Genomic DNA, 20272 nt, shown 5'->3' with positions numbered 1-20272 from the left:
AAAAAATATCTTTAGCATTAGAAAATGTTTTCAAATAAGTTACTATCTCAATGATTACAAATACATTATTAGTATGTGATTATAGATTTATTTTTACCTTAAACCATTGCCATTTCTAGTTTCGGGGTCATATGCCTTATAGCCATTGATCTTTGACCCCACTGCTAAGTTTTCTTTAATCCGCACATATTGGGCTGCAGGGGTGCATTCAGGCCCCTCATCCAGATCCCTCACATGAACTGTAACCAAGGCTCTGTTCAAGGCTGTCACTCTGGGTATGTCTCTAGTAAATGGCGCTTCATTGTTTACTCCAATTTCCAAGTTCACTTGATGGTTTTCTTCATAATTCAGTGGCTTTAAAATAAAGTCCATGCATGTCATTATCAGTGTAAAATACATTTGGTATTTCAAATGGCGAGTGAACATTTGTCATTCTGACCAGTGTTGCATAAATTCTATGTTCACATTTTGTTAATACTGACTTTTATCCCTTGCTAGAAAGAGAGTGGATCCTGTACTAAGCCTTTACCAAGAATGTTCCAAAAGCTTCTGCAGGTGGTTTTATAGAGTTGGACAAAAGAAATTCCTGAATTTTTATATATAGTAAGAGTGAAATATAAAAATTTCAGTCTTACTAAGGAAAATGATTCTGATTCAAAAAATAATGCAAACAGATAACAGTATTCCTATGGCCCTCCTTGGAGCACTGTCTAACAGGTTGGGCTAAGGGTCATCTGAGTATGGGAAGGTGCCTTTATTTGGCTTATCAGTTACTACTGACTATGGCCCAGGCATTTTATAACTCTTGTAAAGTTTGATGTTGACTTTCACAAAACCAAAAGGTGCATTTTCTGTCTCATAGAAAAGATATCCCCAATGTCTGGGTGTTTTTTATTTTATTTTATTTTATTTCATTTCATTTTTGAGACAGAGTCTTGCCTTGTTTTGTCACCCAGGCTGAAGAGCAGTGGCACAATCTTGGCTCACTGCAACCTCCACTTCTTTGGTTCAAGCAATTCTCCTGCCTCAGCCTCCCATGTAGCTGGGACTACGGGCACATGCCACTATACTCAGCTAATTTTTGTATTTTTTTCTTTAGTAGAGATGGGGTTCTGCCATCTTAGTCAGGCTGGTCTCGAACTCCTGAACTCAGGTGATCTACCTCCCCTGGCATCCCAAAATGCTGGGATTACAGGTGTGAGCCACCATGCCGGGGCCCAGATATCTGTTTTAATTGCCCTCTAAGGCATCTAACTGAGCCATCTAATTTCTGCTTTTGCTTTTATCAAAATCCATCCAGAGTCTCATTTCTTCTTAGGAATAAACTTGTCTTTTTTCTAGTTCCTTCATGAATAAGTTAAAACCTTTATCCATCCATGCCCACTACCTATTTTTATGAAAATTAAATTTTTAAAAATTTGAGAATTATACTTTGCTTTTGTCTATAATTCATCCGATGAAATTTTCACAGTGGATACACAGAGGAGTAAGGGAAATACAATGTGATTAATTTCAATGACATTGAATCTCAGGCACTGCTCTAACAGTGAAAATAAACTCACTAAATCCTCATGACATTATGAACTAAGTATTATTGGCCTCATCCTCATTTTACAGAGCAGAAAATGGGAAAAGGAGATAAACTTATTTTTTTTTAAGGCCAAAGGATAATCATTTGAGCTTGAGTTTGAAGCCAGGTAGGCTGACTTGAGCCCATTTCCTTAGCCCACGCTATAATCCCTATGCTATCGTGTGCTGCTTAATTGGCTCACTGGTCTCTAAAAGATTTCCAAATCAATCTTTGATTAAATTCAGTTTTAGATAACAAATCAAGTTAAACCCATAAAACATTATGTTACACTGTACTATAAAGTTGAAGCACTTTTTCTTCAATTTCTCTTTCTGCTTATCAGAACAATCACTGGCTAAACATTGAACATAATCAAAATTGGTGAATAAAATTATTTTAAATCTTTCTCCACACCTAGGTATTAACGGAGTAAGACACTAATATCACGAGTCCACTAAAAAGTCAGGAAAGTTTCTGAATCTTAGAATCTACAAAATGTATGTAAAATCTTTTTTATTTTGTTTGAGTATCCCAGAAACTGGAGAGTCAAGGAAAAAAATATTAATATCTGTTCATTTGATGCTGATGAACACTGCTTCACAAATTTCATGCGCTGGTGTGATCACACGGAGAGTAAGAGCAACTGCTGGCAATGAGAAATGGATGGAAATGTAGAGAACAGCGGCTGCACTGGAGGAGGTGCAACTATTCAATCCAAAAACACTCACTGAAGCCTTGGAGTGTCTTTGTCCCATTTTTCAACGCTTAAGATGGATATTGTCTTAGTAGCTTAAAACTCTCCAAAATTAAAAATCTGGTGAGATGAAATCCCAAAGATTAATGAGATTAGTTAATCCCATTAATTAATAGGAAAGCATGTAAATTCTTTTCCACCTCAGGGTACGTTTTTGTTTCGCCATTTTAAAAAAGTGTTTAAAAAATATCCCACATCTGCGCTGAGACGACAACTCCCTAGAAAATGTATAGCTGTGGAAATGGAGCTGAGGACTCTCCATGTTAAGAATGACCAAGAATAATATCATCCTCACTCAAGCCCATATGCATCACTGCTGCTGCTCAAATGGACAGAAGCCACTGAGATGGAATGAGTTTACCCAGAACTCAGCAAAAGGCCGTATCACTCATGCTTTGTGGTTACAGAAAAGTTATCCATTATGGAACAGTATAACACTAGTCTCAAGGACATAGTATAACTTTTTAAAATAAATAATAATATCCTACAGTTTACCAAGTGCTTTTACATTCAATACTATATTTGAAAAGCTATTAGGGAGGCAGAGAGAAGTATTGTTCCCATTTCACAGATAACACGGAGGCTAACTTTCCAAGATCACACAGCTGTGGAAAACAATTTAACATAGTGCTTGACAGAGTATACTTAGAGTCAAAGAGCTAGGTTCAAATTCTGCCTACACTACATCCTAGCTGTGTGGCACTGGGAAAGTTATTTAGTCTCTTTAACTTTTCTCTTCTATGAAATTGTTGTAAGAATGACATTTAACACTACAGCATAAAATAAGTGCTTTACACTAAATTCTGAGTAATCTCTCAAGCTGTCGCAGAGGCAAATGAAGGGAGTAAATGATGTATGTTTTTGTTAACAGCCAATGTAATGCGATAAAAAGAGATGCTAACTAACAAGAAAATGTTTGCAAGCTTTATTCAGCTAAAAGAAGTATGCCAGAGCAATTCTTGGTTTGGCCTACTGATTACTTAATTCTTTGAGGCATAAAGGAATGAATAAGGTGCACTCTTTTCTGAATACAATTCTCACTAGCAAAAAAGAACCAGGGCATTGGAAGAGGAAGATTCCTTTCGAGTTAACAACATAGTGATGTCATTCCTTAATCAGTACACAAGAGGTTACTCATCATTAGGTACATAGCCTACCTGACAGAAAGATGGGTTTTGAACACCCTGATTATATAGGGTTTGATTTTCAAATAAAAGGTGACTCACTGAGATTAAAAAGTACTTAAAGATGCCAGGCACGGTGGCTCACGCCTGTAATCCTAGCACTTTGGGAGGCCAAGGCGAGCAGATTGCCGAAGCTCAGGAGTTCAAGACCAGCCTGGACAACGCGGTGAAACCCCATTTCTACTAAAATACAAAAAATTAGCCGGGCATGGAGGTGTGCGCCTGTAGTCCCAGCTGCTCGGGAGGCTGAGACAGAATTGCTTGAACCTGGGAGGTGGAGAGGCGGAGGTTGCAGTGAGCCAAGATCACACTACTGCATTCCAGCCTGGGAGACAGAGTGAGACTCCATCTCCAAAAAAAAAAAAGTACTTAAAGACATGATTTAACCACACAATCACAACTCTTTCCCAAGGAAAAGAATAAGATACTTTCAAAGACTTGCATGGCTATCAAAGGAGCCTTGTGACAATTCAGCTTTTCTAAGGGTTTGGATAAAATATGAAAAGGATAACATAACATGGCAAAAGCAAATTTTATTAATCAAAATGTTAGCAAATAATATGAATGACTCAAAGGAAAAGAGAAGGTACGATTAGCAAAGGAGCTAGTAATGTCAGAAGAAGAATATAATTTAAAAAGGAAACACCCAAAAGTAGAAATGAATTAAGGTCCCCAAAAGAGAAGATCCTCTTGTGCAAATGAAGTAATGGCTTTATCAAGCTAAGTAACTCAGGTATGGAAAAGAGCGACATAAGGGAAGCAAGGATACCCAGCCAGAAGGAGAATAGCCCAGGAATTATGAGTAAGAGCTCTGCATCAGACAGATCTGGATTTGTATCTTGGATGTACAAACAGAGTTCTCTCTCCTAGATAGTTTGGACATTCATCACCTGATTGTGGGGTACAAATCACCTATCCTAGCTGTATGGGCTGCAGCATGTTATTTCTCTTTGATTCAGTCTACTCATCTGCAAATGAGAAGAATGAGAGTAATAACCACATGGGCTTGTTTTGGAAGGATGAATAAATCTTTTAATTCAATGTTTTTGGGGGGTTTTGTGGGACACTGTTTCAGAGCATGGAAAAAAATAAGGAAAATAAATTATTTTTATGAAGCAAGCAAAAACTTGATAGTAAAAACTTAATAGCAATTATACAAAAGGAAAAACAATGGATAAATCATTTTTGTGGATATGGATGTAAATCCTAGACAGATATTAGATACAACAGCTGAAAAAATGAAATTACGATCTTGGGTATGACTTATGAGAAAAATGCTAATTCTCCCCAACTCTTTCTACAAAATTAATATAATTGTAAAAACATCAAAAGGAATATTTTTAAACTTGGGAGCTGATCTGAAAGTTCACATGGAAGAACAAACAAGCAAGATATTCATAAGAACAAAATCCACAAAGGAAGATCACTAGGTAAGAATGGCATGGAACACTGCAAATACTAAAATGCATATTATACATTTGATATTCTTAAATAGCTAGCAATAAGACAGCAGCATATAGATGCTAATTAATAAACAATGAATTAATGGTACAAAAGAGAAAGTCAAAAACAAACTCAAATATACGTGTATCTTATTTTATGACAATGAAAATATGTCAAAACATGAATTGTGTTGGAACAGATAGAAAGACTAAAATTGGATTCATATCACATTTGTTCTAGGATAGATTTCATACAGATCAAAAATTTAACTGGATAGATAATTAAACAATAATAAATTAGAAGAATTTCAGATAAAATACTTTCATAATGTCAATACCATCATAATGACACAAATCTCATAACCATAGAAGCCTCTGATAAATCGTGACCTTGAACAAGCAAACCCTGCCAACAAAACAAATCCTAGAGGTCAAAAACCAACACAAGCAAACTTACACAACAATAAAAATGGGTAAAAATGTTTGCAAAAATATTTCCTACCATAAAACTCTTATAAATGAATAGTTAATAGATGAGAAGAGCAAAACATAGAAAGTGGCTAAAAGACAGGACTAGTGAGCTTGAAGATATGAAATATATTCAATGGTGTCTTCATATAAAAGGAATGCTCAGCTACACTGAAACACCTTTTTTTTTTGCTATTTGACTGATAAATACCAAAACTTGAAAATATCATTGGCAATTATTTTACAACAGGCGTGTGTGTACATTTCTGGTGAGCATGTCAACATGCACCACCTCTTGGGAGGACAATCAGGCAATAAATCCACCACAGAAAAAATAGCCATGTCCTTGACTAAGCCATTCCATTTCTAGAAAATTATCCTGCATTTAAATTGTAGTATATTCATTGTAGTATATTTTGAAATAATGAAAATAAATTAGAATTTCAATTGATATGGTCTAAATTTCCATTTATAATGAACTAGTTAAATAATAATTTACATTCATATGATAGATATTTTACTGTAATGTCTAAAATAGATAGCAGTAAAAAAAATCAAAGCTATTTACATACCAATATGTAATGACTTGAGAGAAAGGTTGTTGAATGAAGAAAAGCACAGAATAAGGAATACAGAATATCCATGGGTGTGGTCTAAACTTCCATAGATATGAAACTGGTTAAAAAAATATGATATATCCATACCATACCATGAAATATTACCAATGTATATGTAATGAACTCAAGAGATATGCTAATTGAAGTAAAATGTATTTGTTTTTAAAAAAGAAACATGATAAGATTACCTAAACATGTTTGTGTGTATAGATAATACCTTTTGAATAATATACAGGAAACAGGTGGCATGTATTCATTCTTCCAAGGAGAGCTGAGTGGCTGACAGACCAAGTAAAAGTGAGACGTTTTACACCATGCTTTTTGTTTCTTTTGAACCTTGAAATTTTGTTTCTTTTGAACTTTGAACTAATGAACTGCTTACTGAAAAATTTAAAATTACTGGCTTTATTATTGAATAAATGTAATAAATAATCTATTGACATTTAAAACAATTAAATGAGATACTACAGGTTAAGCACTTGGCATAGTGTCTGGCATTTAGTAAATAATAAAAGTTAGCCATTATTGTTAATTTGCATTTAATATGAAGTATGAATCTGAGAACATAATTGGATTTCATGATAAGGGGCTGCAGATATAATAGATTCTGTGACATACTGAATACAAACTGCCATGTGGGCTTAATGAGGTATGGCACACGGTAATGGAAAGATAATTAATTTGGGAACAAAACAGACCAGGTTTGTACTCCAGGGTGGACAGTTAATATATGCTTGACTTTGAGGAAGTTATTTACCTTCATCAGCCTTAGGTGGTAGTTGTGTTTTTGTGGTTTGCTTTTTTTTTTTAAGTCAATGTAAAATAGGGTAATAACACCTTGTCATATTGGGAATGTGAAAACTACATACAACTTATGTAAAGTGCCTAGCATTTTCTGTGACATAAAAGGAACTTGATTCATGGTAACTTCTTTTAAAATTCTAAAAATATTAAAAGTATTTCCCTGATGCAGAAATTAAGATGTAATATCAAATATAAAGGCAACTATCTTATGTTTTAAAATAATGGAAACAAACGTATACAAATGTATTAGGGAAATTTTTGATTTTCTCCAGATGTGAAATTAGGTTAATCTGAACCAGAAACAAAGCAAAGTATTATTTATCTAACTGCTCCCCATTCTGGAGAATCCTGGAGTGCTACCCAGAAATGAAACAAATGCATATCAGTCACATGGAATGAGAAATATTCCGTGATATAGGTTATAATTTCCAACCATCTTTGGAAATATTTTCTTAATACCTCTATGGTCAGAACTCCGTTGACAGAAAAACATACAAAAGACCATTGAGTACATATACTCATTGATTAGGCCTTTTTAAAAATTAGAGTGTACTCTTTTGAAAAAGTTTACTAGAGCTCATGTTGTATTGGTCAAAAAAACTTACAAATACAAATTTAATTCCTAATAGTATTTAAATTTTATCTCCTCTAAGCAAGACAAAACCATTGATATTAAATAATAATGATAATAATAGAGTTTCTGCATATGGCTCTTGAGTAACGGCCTTGAGAGAGACTGGAGGAGCTGCCTTCTGACCAAGGAACAGATAGACAGGTCTGAGCTTGGATCTCTGACAGAAGCTACTGTAGTTAGCATCATCCACCCTTCCCAAATCTTAAACTATTACTTTCACTTATTTACAGGAGAAGCCCAGGCTTGGTGGGGGTGAGGTTGGCGATCAGAAGGACTTGTTTTCTGAGCACCAGTCATGACCCTGCTGATTAAAACAGAATCTCATCAAAACAGTATGCAGTCAAGAAACCAGCCACAATCAGTTAAACCAAGAAGATGATGAATGAGACCTCTAGTTGGCTCAATCCTCATTATATGCTCATAATAATGCATTAGCATGCTAAAAGACATTCCCACCAGTGCCATGAAGGTTTACAGATGCCATGATAATGTCCAGAAGTTACCTTATATGATCTAAAAGGGAAGAAACCCTCAGTTCCAGGAACTCCTGCCCGTTTTCTAGAAAATTCATCAATAACCCACCCCTTATTTAGCATATAATTAAGGAGTAGCTATAAATAGAGCTAGTCAGCAATCCACAATTGCTACTCTGCCTAGGGAGTAGCCCTGCTCTGTCTGTGGAGTAACCATTTTCCTTTGTCTGTTGCTCTAATAAGTTTGATTTGCTTTCACTTTACTGTTGTCTTGCTCTTAAATTCTTTTCTGGGTGAAGCCAGGAATGGGCTGAGGCCCAATTTTGGGATTCACCTGCATCAGGAGGAAGAGGGGAGAAGGGTGTCCAGGAGAACACTTAACAAAACATCTGTTGCAATCACATCAATTCGAAACAAATGCCTGTACTACCTAAGTGTTCAGCCTTGAAAACTGTATGAGATACACAGTAGCCCTTTTCAGAACAATGATACACCACAGCCCCTCAGCCAGTTCCCATGAGTGCTGACAGATTTACATCTCAAGCACTGAAAGATTTGGCTCTTCACATTCAGGGTCCCCCTAAAACCAGAGGACTCCCTCAGCAGACAGCAGGCACAGCCCAATCCAGAAGTGCGGTGAATTTAAGGATCTCTGGGGGAAACCTTCAACCAGTGGGGTCTGGGTACCGAAAAGGGATGTGAGGGGTAAATGCCCCAAGTATCCATCTTTGAGGGGATAATTATGAGGCAAGTTCTACATGGTTTCCTGAATGGATGAACACCAAAGGTGACGAGCTCAATAATGCAGACTGGATTGGCTTTTCCTACTTTCCTGTCTTATTTCCCCATTTTAACATTGGCTTCCTGGGACCCACTTCGTAAATATCTACCCATGTTCAGGTCTTTGCCTTGCATTCTGCTTTCTGGAGAGTTCAAATAAAGACTAGATTGATTTGGACTATAAAAAACAAAAGCAATAAGTGGTATTTTCTTATTTCCTTTCCTATTACTGTCAACTGTAAAGCATAGTGGTTTTTTTAAGTACTTGGTTTTTAGTATTCAATTTGAGCAGATCATATTCTAGAAAAATGAAATAGGGAGGTTTGATGTTAAGAGTCGATATTTGACTCTTCACATGTGCACAGAACTTACCAAGTCTTAGTATATGAGCCTTGGAAATTTTTATGGAGGAATAACTGCAAATAGAGGTGTTTATGTACCAAAGACGCCACTATACTATTTTTGGCAGATAAGCCTCTTTCACTCAATGAATGACCCCTATTCTTGTCCACAGGACAATATTAATTTTTTTTTTTGCTCTGGACAGGAAGTATAAAACCAATAATCCTTTTCAAACAGATCCCTTCCTACCCTCTTCCTACTCTGGACCCTAGAATGTACCAGCACAACCAAATATACAACATATTAAATAAAAAGTAAGTTCGTTCATTGCTGTCTGAGATAACACTAAATTTCATTGTCAATATCACCTTTAAAAGGATCAAATACAACCAGGCATATATTATATAGAAAACGAGAAGAATATGGGCTTGTATGTCACATCATGTAAGAATTAAGAAATTGAGAATATTTATCTTACAGAAGGTAAGTCTCAAATGAACATAGCAGTCTTTTCAAAAGAATCATACCTGTTCTGAATAGCATTAGAGGAAGAATCAGAACCAAATACATGAGTTATAAGAAAAATAACCTGAGCACAGTAGAAGTGAGAACTTCTGAGAACCAAAGCATTTCAAATGTGGAATAAGTGGTCAGTGGATCTATGGAGATCCTTATAAATGAGAATGTTCAAGTAAAAGCTAGGTGACTAGCAATCGGCAATAAAATTACAGAAGACAGACAGGCCTGAGATTGGAATAGTGGTTTGAATAGATTTTAAATTCTCTTCCAACTTGCAGAGTCTATGATCTGAAACTAGTTGACTAAATTATTAGTTAACTAAAATCTGTTAATTTGCTAGGTCATCAATTACACGTTACTGTACCTTTACAACACAAAGAACACCTTCATTAGTTTCTTTGTCTGTGCTGATTTTGAAATGTCCGTTTTCATTTCCCTTTAAAATGGCAAAATTGACTCTCCAATTGGCGGTATTAATTAAATCTTTATCTTCTACAGGTATTCGTAAGATTTCCACATTGAATGCATTTTCCTCTACAAATGCCTCATACTGAAACAGAAAAAAGTCATTGAAAATTGAAATTTTACTTTATAGACAACTTTTACAGAAAAAAATAAAATTTCTTCCATTCCAAAAATACTTTCCATTATAATTTTATATAGATTATTTTAAAACTATGAATCATAAACACTATTGTTTCATTAAGGGTTATCTTGTAAATAAAAGAAGTTTCATTACAAATGAAGACTGATGTTATGGCCCTTTAACAGAAGAGAGATAATAAGAGCACTAATATGAATAAATAAAATAAATTTACATATCATTTGTTTAAACTTTAATTTTATTCATAAAATATATATACTTCAAAGTATGATACTTTATGAAGTATTAATTTTATTAATTCAGTTTAAATGAAAAATGACAGCAGATAAGACAGAGGCAGATTTTGATGTTATATACTTACAGCATTTTGTCTGAAAGTGGGTGCATTATCATTTGAATCTGTTACTGTTATGATACAAGTTGATGTGCCTATCAATCCAAAAAACTGGCCATCCATATCTTGTACTTTCATTATCAATGAGTACTTGTCTACAACCTGAAAACAAAGCAAATATTTAACTAGTCTTGAAAAATTTTTGTTAGATTTATGAGTGAAACCTCAATTGCACCTACATGCACACACATCTGTGTGTGTCTGTGCTTTCCATATTTGCACAGACTCTAGGAATGTGGTAGACAAGGATAAAACTGAAGAGGCAGGCAGAGATTAAATTATAAAGACCCGTACTCAGAAATAGTACTTATGCCTTAAGTAACAGGTAATAGCGAAAAGGTTTTTGGAAGTCATAGGGGCAACACAAAATAAGAACATTTTAGTTTAGTTTAGTTTAGTTTTGTTTTGTTTTGAGACAGTCTCACACTGTCACCCAGGCTGGAGTACAATGGCTTGATCTCGGCTCACTGCAACCTCCGCCTCCTGAGTTCAAATGATTCTCCTGCCTCAGCCTCCCTAGTATCTAAGATTACAGGCGCCCACCACAACACCCGGCTAATTTTTTGTATTTTTATAGAGTAGGGGTTTCACCATGTTGGCCAGGCTGGTCTCAAACTCTTGACCTCATGATTCACCCCCCTCGGCCTCCCAAAGTGCTGGGATTACAGGCATGAGACACCATGCCCGGCCAGAACATTTGAGTGTTTAAAAAATATATTCTTAAGGAAGTTTTGGCATAATTTGGAGTAAGCTGAAAAATCTAAGCAATTAGTTGAAACTCCCCTGCAGCAATCATCTAAAACAGATGGCTTGGGCCAGCACAGTGGCTCACGCCTGTAATCCCAGCACTTTGGGAGGCCAACGTAGAAGGATCGCTTGAGGCCACGAATTTGACTCAGGCCTGGGCAATATAGCAATACCTCATCTCCACAAAAAAAATAAAAGTTTAGCTGGGCACGGTGATGTGTGTCTGTACTCCCAAGCCACTTGAGAGGCTGAAGTGGATGGACCCTTGAGTGGGAGTTTGAGGTAACAGTGAGTTATGATCATGCCACAGCATTAAAGCCTGAGCGACAGAGCAAGATCTCTTCTCTAAACAACAAACAAATAAATAAATAGGGCAGGTGTCCCATATCTGAGGCAGTAGCAAATGAGGACAAAGAGAAAGGATGGCAGGAAAGTTACTTGGGAGTTAAAATGGAGTAGGACTTAACAGTAAATTCTACATACAAATCAAGAGAGAAAGAAGGGATCGAAAATGATTTTCAGGTGTCCCATTTGGAGAATTGGGAAGACAGGGGCACCACCAAACAGTATAGGAAATTCAGGAGAACAATTCTCCGAGGATGTAAACACTACTGAGGTTGGCAAAGGGGTAGAAATACTGAGTTTTGTTTTGCCTATGTTGAATCTTATGTGCCAAAATGAAATCTAAGGAGTAAAGTCCAAAAGACACCTGGATATATGGCCTCATATGTACCAAAGAGATCATGGCCAGAAATGTCTATCCAGAAGTCATCAGTATGTAGATTATGGTTGAAATTATGGCAGGAATCAGATTATTCAATTCAGGAGAGGTTGCAGATGAGAAGAGCCTAGGATGTAAGGACCTACAGCATTTCTACCATGGAGGGAATAAGAAGACTATGCAAAGTCCACTAAAAAGGAAAGATCAGAGAAGCAGGGGGAAGACCAGAAATCTAAGGGAAGAGAGAGAGTTTCAACAGACAGGGACTGAAGGTTGCTGTTAGATTTGGCAATGAAATTTTGCAGATAGTGTGGTGATAGTGAATTGAAGTCATTAATTTGTGGTACAATCATCTTTATGGCCTTCTTTTATCTTACTATTCATTCTTTAGTCACGTTTTTATTCTTTTATTTTTCTTCATTTTTTGTTTCCTTCTATCTCTTCCCCAGTCTTTATTTTACTTGAACTCCCTTCCACACTGAAAATCAATATTCTGGCCATGGCTCACGCCTGTAAATTCCAACACTTTGGGAGGCTGAGCCAGGCTTATTGCTTGAGCACAGGAGTCTAGACCAGCGTGGGCAGCATGGCAAAATCCTGTCTCCACAAACAATAAAAAAATAAGCCAAGCATGGTGGTGTGTCCTGTAATCCCAGCTACACAGGAGGCTGAGGTGGGAGGATTGTTTGAGCCCAGGAGGTAGAGATTGCAGTGCACCATGATTGTGCCATTGCACTTCAGCCTGGGCAACAGAGCGAGACCCCTCTCAAAAAAAAATAAAAATACAAACAGAGAAAGGAAACCAATATTCCCAACTTAAAACGCTATTCCCATATGCTTTAAGAATCCCTGATATTCTGTTTATCTTCCTCTAAATTCATTTTTTTTAATCTCCCATGATTTTTACTTATCATGTTGTTCCCCTCAACTCTCCATGGTTATTGCCCACAAAATCCTCGTAGATTTTTTCTTCATCAGGAAAGTAGCAGACATGGGTTTAATCCTAAAACTGTATCTTACAAGTTGTAGATCCCTAAATTTAATTTTTCTAAACTTCATTTTTAAAAATGTGATGACTAAAATCTGTTAACTTGCAAAGTTTCAATTATTCACTTGATTACCACATCATCTCTACATACTCCACAGACACAAAAGCACATTTGGATTTTCTCCTTAAAACTTTCCCACTTATTATTATCTTTATGTATTTTATCTATAACATAAAATGCTCCAGCCCCATAAAAAATAAAAAGAACGATAATTAAAACATTCGTACTACTTCTCAGGGATTCCCACCATCCCTTCCTGTTTCTTTGTCATCAAACCCCATTGATTTCTTCCTTATATTTTCCAGTGATATTGACTCTTCTGTATAAGGTATTCTAGTTGTAGTGAGAAACATTGAACTATTCCAATAAAGCTATTTTGTGCATATAAAATGGATTCATCTGCCTTAGTCAACAATGCATGATTGCTGACAAAATAGAACAATAAAAACTAAAGATAAGATTCAGTGCAATAATCTGACTTGAGTAAGTCCATCAAGGTTTCTGTCACATTTTTCCTTTATAGATTGGATATAACACCTATCTAGTCAAACAAAAATATTCTAAAGGGCAAATAAAAGTATGCATTAAGAAGTTCAATATATAAAGTGCTAGATACATGACAATATGCTATTACTATCATCCAAAAAAGTGTTACATATTTTTAATAATCTGTCAATTTTATTTCAACTAATCCTTTTCCCACTAAATATATATATAATAATATATATTATAATATATAAATATTATATATATATAATAATTAAAGTAGAAATCAGGGCATGATCTACACTCATAGAACAAGCAAAACTGATTGTCCTATAAGAAAATTGAGACCTTTGCTGAATTGGAACCAACTAGCCACACATAAGAAAAAATAATTTATAATGAAATTTTTTCTTTTCTCATCCCTTCTAAATGCCAATAGATCTGCATTTCTAGTCCTTATGGATACTCTAACATAAGGAAATAGAAATAATATTTTTTAAAAAACAGAAAAAATGTTAGGAATTCTTACTGTCTTATGCCTAAAATAAAATTAAACTATTAATCCACAGGATAGCAAGTTATAATAAATGGGGGAGGGAAGCTTAATCCTCAGCGAAATGAAATTCTGCGGAGTGTGTGAGCTACCTCTCTGTCCAAATAGTGAGAGACTGTGGTGATTACACCTGTGCTGGGATGCACAGAAAACAGCCCAGGCGATCTTGGTGTCTGCTGCAAAATGCTGTATTTCAGGCGCGTATGCATTGTGTCCGGTTCATCTCTGTCTGTGGCACAAACCACCCCCACTGTAGTACCTACACATTAAAAAATAAAAGAGCCTTTAATTTTCAGAATTGCTAAATATACTTTCAAAATTCTTAAAATGCTAACAATGATGGTGGAAACCTAATTTAAAATGTATTTATTACCAGCGTATTATTTCATCTTTAGATAGGACTGATGAAGATAACTTCAAATTTATCACACAAAACACTCTGATGCTGAAAATGAAGGTATACTTTTGTTTTGCTCACAGTTTAACACATTTGATCATAAATTACTAAAGAAATTAGTTAAATGGAAATCAAAAATAATTTGAATACATATTTGCACATATTTCAATAACAAACCCAGCTGGAAGAATAAACCATGTGTCCTTAATAATCAGATTTTTTAAAAAGTGGACTTTTGATTGATAGCTAAATCAAGATTGATTAGGGGTATGCAGTAATAACATAGATGATCGATTTACCTTTAGTAGTCCAGCCTCTCCTTTCTGTAATCTTTTTGCTACTTCCTGATTCGATTTGTTCTAATAAACCAGTTTAGTATCACAGCCTCAACTGATCTGAACCTACTGATAAAATGTGCTTAAAGTACCTTGGGTTAAGCTGAGCATCAAAGTGTTTGTCCTTTATTTTTCTCTGTTACTATGGAAGAGAATAGAATCCTCAAGAAAGCCTGAAACCAATTACCCCTTTTTGAAAAAGGGAAAGCATACCCCATTGCTAATTAATTAAAGGCAATATAATGTCAATGTAATGTCATAGAATTGTGAGGCTAAAAACATTATAGGTCATCTAATGCAATGAGCTCCTTTTACACGTAAGAAAACTCAGAGGGACTTCCATGAGTTTCCACAGTGAGTTAGTAACAGACCCTACATCAAAAACTATGTTTTCTATGCTATAGTGGCCATTTTATTATCTGTGTGTATTCCATAACATCATGTTGTAAACCTTCACTATACACAATAGCGTATACACAATAAATTTATTTAAAAAGAAACAAAACTAGGTTTCCTAAACTCCAAACCAATAATTCTTTAAAAATTTTTAAACTGTACCATAGAAGTTAACATCTATGACATTAAGTTAACAAAGGAAAACATGGAGGGAAAAAGCAGATATAATATTGCAGTGAAGATCTAAGCAACTACTGGAAACTTTAAAAAGCAAATTGGCAAAGTCATCCTTTATAACTGAATCCTCCTTCTTTTAACTTTATTGTGAGTAGTTATTCTCCATATTACAAGTCTTAGAAACCATCATAAGTGCCACATTTTAAGGGCCAGGTAAACTAAAATACTTCAGTTTTCCACAGGTAAGAGCAAGTGTTTAGAATGGGGAACATTTGATGTAAGTTTCTCTGAAGTTATTCTGGTATTCATTCTCAATTGGAAGTAGTGAGGTAGTAGTTTTAAAAGAAGAGAATATGAATAAGAACATAAAAATAATTGTACCCTCAGTGGAAACCATTTAACACCTTCCTAAATAAAAGCTCCCCCCCCCAAAAAAAACCATACCGATTTTAGTTTTATTGTTCATTCCACCCTGCATGTCCTCTCTTGGAGTTAAGAATAGTGAAAAACTCACATAATGAGGAAATGAAATAAAATATATAAACTAAGTATCATACAAAGCTTGAATAACTGTTAGCTGCCTTTACAGTTAATTAGTATCATATTGACAATGACAAAAACTTCTGTACTATCTGGGTAAGGCACATATTGATTGAAAGTGATGGGATTAAGTGTTTTCTGGTAAGTAGATACTAGTTCAACGTTATCTCAGGCTGATCTGGCCTTGAGTATAAAAAGCTCAATGTCTTTTAAAATATATACAGACATGTTTAAAATGATTCTTTTTATTCTTAAAAGCAGACTTACCAAGTCTACTACTTTCTGAAACTTCAAAATTATAAATTGCTTCTGTGAAAACAGGGTGGTTGTCATTTTCATCCTCTACTCTGATGGGTAGTGGGAGAGGCAGATCTGCTGAATATCCATCTGCAGTTGACGCATAAGCAATCAACTGCAAAATAGCAAGAAGAAAGTTCCATTAATATCAGATTCTGGCAAGACAGAATAAGATGGTTTCTCTACTACCTGCTTTGCAAATCTTTTCAATAATAAACTACTTTGAAGTTTTTGTATTCACTATGTTTTTAATTATCAAAGCACCAAATGGAGAAACACTCTACTGCAAAGATCATCCAGTATGTGGTGGAAATGGCTACTGCAAATAAAACCGAGGTCAGAGTACAGTGAAGTCGGGGCTGACTCTGTCCATTAGACTGAGGAATTAAATGTGAATATAAATTCTCTCTATAATCAGAAAATTATGCTGGAGAGAACAATTAAACTCACTGCAATGGGAAAAATTCCTACTACATTATCTAAATAAAGCAGCAATGCCCAATTTGTAACTACTGAGCTGTTATTATTTTACCCAATAGACCACATATTTGTAAGAAGTTTTCTGACGAAATACATGTACTAATTTCCCCATTGCTGATTAAAGGCAATGTAATGTCAAATAGAATATATTTCTACTCAACATGTGATTACAACACTGAATTGAAGTTTTCTAAGCAAATGCAAAGCATGTCACGTGGGGGACATCAGTCATGTTTGTTTACACAGCATCTCTTCTCTTTTTTGTAGGAACAGAATCTGTCTTTCTAATAATCATTCCATCAGAATCACAGGAATGACACATGACCTCCCAGCACATACTATATTATACTGAAAATTATCTGAGTTATTTCCCATTGACTATAAGCTCATCTATATCAGAATAATGGCTTATTAATCCTTATTTGAGTTTGGTCTCCCACTTTCACTTTCTTATGTAGTTCTCAGATGTGATCAAATAATCATCTGTGTGGAAGAAAGACAAAAATGGAAGTAAGAGCAGTATTGTAGACATGCCTTGAAGTGAGGAAAAGGTGCCAGTAACCAGCGAGAAAGAGAGAGAGATTATCTCATAAGCAAAATCAACTGTTTGGAAATTTACTAACATTTGCATCTAAATACATTGAAATTTACGTTCCAGTATTGACCCTCTTTGCTTCATTTCAGGCTTACCTAACAGCAGTTGAGACAAAGAGCTGACCAAGTATTCCAAAATGTTGCACATTCTATTTCCCCTTGATTCTAAGATACCCTCTAAGAAGGGAGTGCAAGGAGACAGGAAAGAGTAGCTGGAGTAAGCATCAGAAGAAACATAGTTTAATAATTTAAAGTCAGGCATATCAATAAAAGTCCTACATCAAAAACATCATATTCTTCACGATCCACAGGCTGAGTGCAAAATAGATTTCCAGTGTCTCTTTCTATATAAAACAAATTTAAAGGTTCTTGATCAACTCCACGTCCACTTATTGAGTAGAAGACAGTATAGTTCTGTGCTGCATCAGATTCAACCTAAAAGTGGAAAAAAAGTATGAAAACAATTAAAACTAAATTCAGTTACAATTTTTTTAAATGCAGCTGATTTATCTTTTCATTTTAAAGAGATAATTTCAATAGAAAAGGTAGAAAAGAACAATAATAACCATTGTTGGCAAGGGTAAGGCAAACAGGGATTCTCATATGAAGAAGGGCATCCCAATTGGAATGTACCTTAGGAAGAAAACTGACAAAAATTAAAAGAATAAGCTACGAAGATAAACAGGGAAGGATCTTTCTGGCAGAGAAAATAGGAAGTGCAAGGGAACAGGCCGGGGTTTTGCCTAGCATGCTCAAGGAGTAGCAAGAAAGTCACTGTGATTGGAATAGAAAGAGCATGGAAAAAAGAAGTAGCAGATAAAGAAGTAGTGAGGTAATAGGGGCCACATCACATTGGAGAATTCGAGGATGCTGGCTTATCCTTGGAGTCAAATGGAAAACCACTGGAGAATTTAGACAAGAGTAACATCATCTGATTTATATCCTTACAGGTAATACCTGCTGTTTTGTCAAGCATGACTAGATGTGGTTGGATGGGTAAGGGAAAAAGCAGGTAGACCACTGAGGAAGTTACTGCAAAAACCCAGAGAAGAGACTGTAGTTAGTTAGACTAACATGATAGCCATAGGGGTGGTGAGAAGTGGTTAGATTCTGGACATAATTTAAAGGTACAGCCATCAGAATTTGCTGATGGGTTGGATGTGTGGTATAAAGATGGAATTTAAGGACGCTATGTCAGAGGGTGCTAGTATCTCTTAATATCTGTTCTTCCCATCTTCCTTAGTATTTGAATTTGTAGTGATCACAGGGTTGCCCAGAAGAAAGGATTTCTCAGTCACCCTTGCAATTAGTTAGAGCCACATGCAAAGGTCGGGTCAAGGGAATACGAACAAAAATGGTATGTGCAAAATCCAGTTGTGCTCTAGAAGGCGAGAGAGTGTCTTCTCCCTGTTGGACACAGAGGTGAGTCATCTGGAATCTGCAGGGACAGCCAAGCTAAAAAGTAAAAAAAACCTGGGTCCTTGGTGTTTTCTCAAATTAGAGCCTTTTTACCAGATCACACTTTTACAAGAAAGGAATACACTTCTGTCTTGCTTAAGCCACTATTATTTGGGATCTCAGTAAAATGTACCTATGCCAATAATGTACAATACAGAAATCAAATAACTATGAGAAGAATAGACCTATAGGCTAAATTGAAGCTCAATATCTGTTTCATCTTCCTTCTACAGTGTCTTCTCATAGTGCAGATGCTAGAAATGTTCAAACAAAAATAAACCAAAATCCCCAAATTTTGCAGAATCTCTTGAAACCAGAGTTATGGATTTAAACATGGATGGTCAGATGTGCTTGAACAAGATTAGAAAGCCGAAAGTGAGGTAGGCAGGTGTCTCATTTTTGCTGCTTCTGTTATTTTTGCTGGCATCACAGTTTATATTTCTTTCTTTCAATAGAAAAGGTAGAAAAGAACAATAATAACCATTGTTGGCAAGGGTAAGGCAAACAGGGATTCTCATATGAAGAAGGGCATCCCAATTGCCCTTTCTTTCTTTCTTTCTTTCTCTTTCTTTCTTTCTTTCCTTCTTTCAGGTAGGCAGGTGTCTCATTTTTGCTACTTCTGCTATTTTTTTCTAACATCTCAGTTCAGATGCGTTTGTTTTCCTTCCTTCCTTCTTTCCTTCCTTCCCTCCTCCCTCTTTTCCTCCATCCCTCCCTCCCTCACTCCCTCCCTTCCTCCCTTCTTTCCTTCCTTTTCCGCAATAGCATATGTACTACTAGATATTCACCAACTTTGTGTTACAAAATAAGATACAGATCAATCTTTTCACTGATGCTGGTTGGCACAGTTCAGAGACTGTTCTGAAGTTGCATGAAGAGGAATATGGCTATGGTGTTTTCCTCACTGTGCCAGTGGCCCTTTGGTTCTTGAAATAATGTCTTCTCTATCATGGAGAAGGCAATATGTCCCTTGGTTGTAGATTCTGTGGTGTAGCTAGCTTGAGGATTTGTTCCTGAAAGTTCAACCTAAAGTTTGTTTCTTCAGCCCTCTGGACAATTCTGTAAACTCTTTAATAAATGGTAATAAATCCTTATCTGTTAAGAACTTAGACAGAACTATGTTTTCTGCAGCTTAAATCTTATGAATCAGACTCCAATGCCCAGAGAGTTAGAAGGATTGAACTCTGCTAATTGAGATGGCTGTTTTTAGGAGAAATAACAAGCATTTTATTTCCATAAGTTTAGTTTGAAACCCTATTAAACTTCCAAATGTTAATATCAGTTAGATAGTTTGGACTGGAAATGCAAAGTTTTAAGTATTCAGTGTATAAATACTACTTAGAGTTAGGAGATCTGATGAGATCACTGAGAGAGTAAATATCAAGAAACAAGAGATAAGATTCATTGACTGAGCCCTGGAGCTCTCCAAAGTTTAGAGACTGAGACAGCAGGCTGGG

General features: G+C 35.7%; 1 protein-coding gene across 2 annotated transcripts in view; it reads right to left on the bottom strand.

Moving 5' to 3' along the window:
* The window catches only part of DSC3 (desmocollin 3), a 50845-nt gene that overhangs the window by 16365 nt on the left and 14208 nt on the right, over positions 1-20272 (bottom strand). For both annotated transcript variants that reach the window (XM_033178069.1, XM_033178070.1), the window contains exons 5-10: positions 17637-17792; positions 16254-16398; positions 14234-14400; positions 10553-10687; positions 9952-10137; positions 98-354 (exon numbers count right to left, since the gene is read on the bottom strand). In XM_033178069.1, the coding sequence (XP_033033960.1) occupies positions 98-354; positions 9952-10137; positions 10553-10687; positions 14234-14400; positions 16254-16398; positions 17637-17792 (1046 nt within the window). The remainder of the gene's footprint in view (positions 1-97; positions 355-9951; positions 10138-10552; positions 10688-14233; positions 14401-16253; positions 16399-17636; positions 17793-20272) is intronic.

The sequence above is a fragment of the Trachypithecus francoisi genome, unplaced genomic scaffold (genome assembly GCF_009764315.1).
Source record: "Trachypithecus francoisi isolate TF-2019V2 unplaced genomic scaffold, Tfra_2.0 Lachesis_group19, whole genome shotgun sequence".
NCBI classification, from domain to species: domain Eukaryota; kingdom Metazoa; phylum Chordata; class Mammalia; order Primates; family Cercopithecidae; genus Trachypithecus; species Trachypithecus francoisi.
Note: the sequence above shows the minus strand (reverse complement) of the source record. Positions and strands in the feature narration are given on the sequence as shown.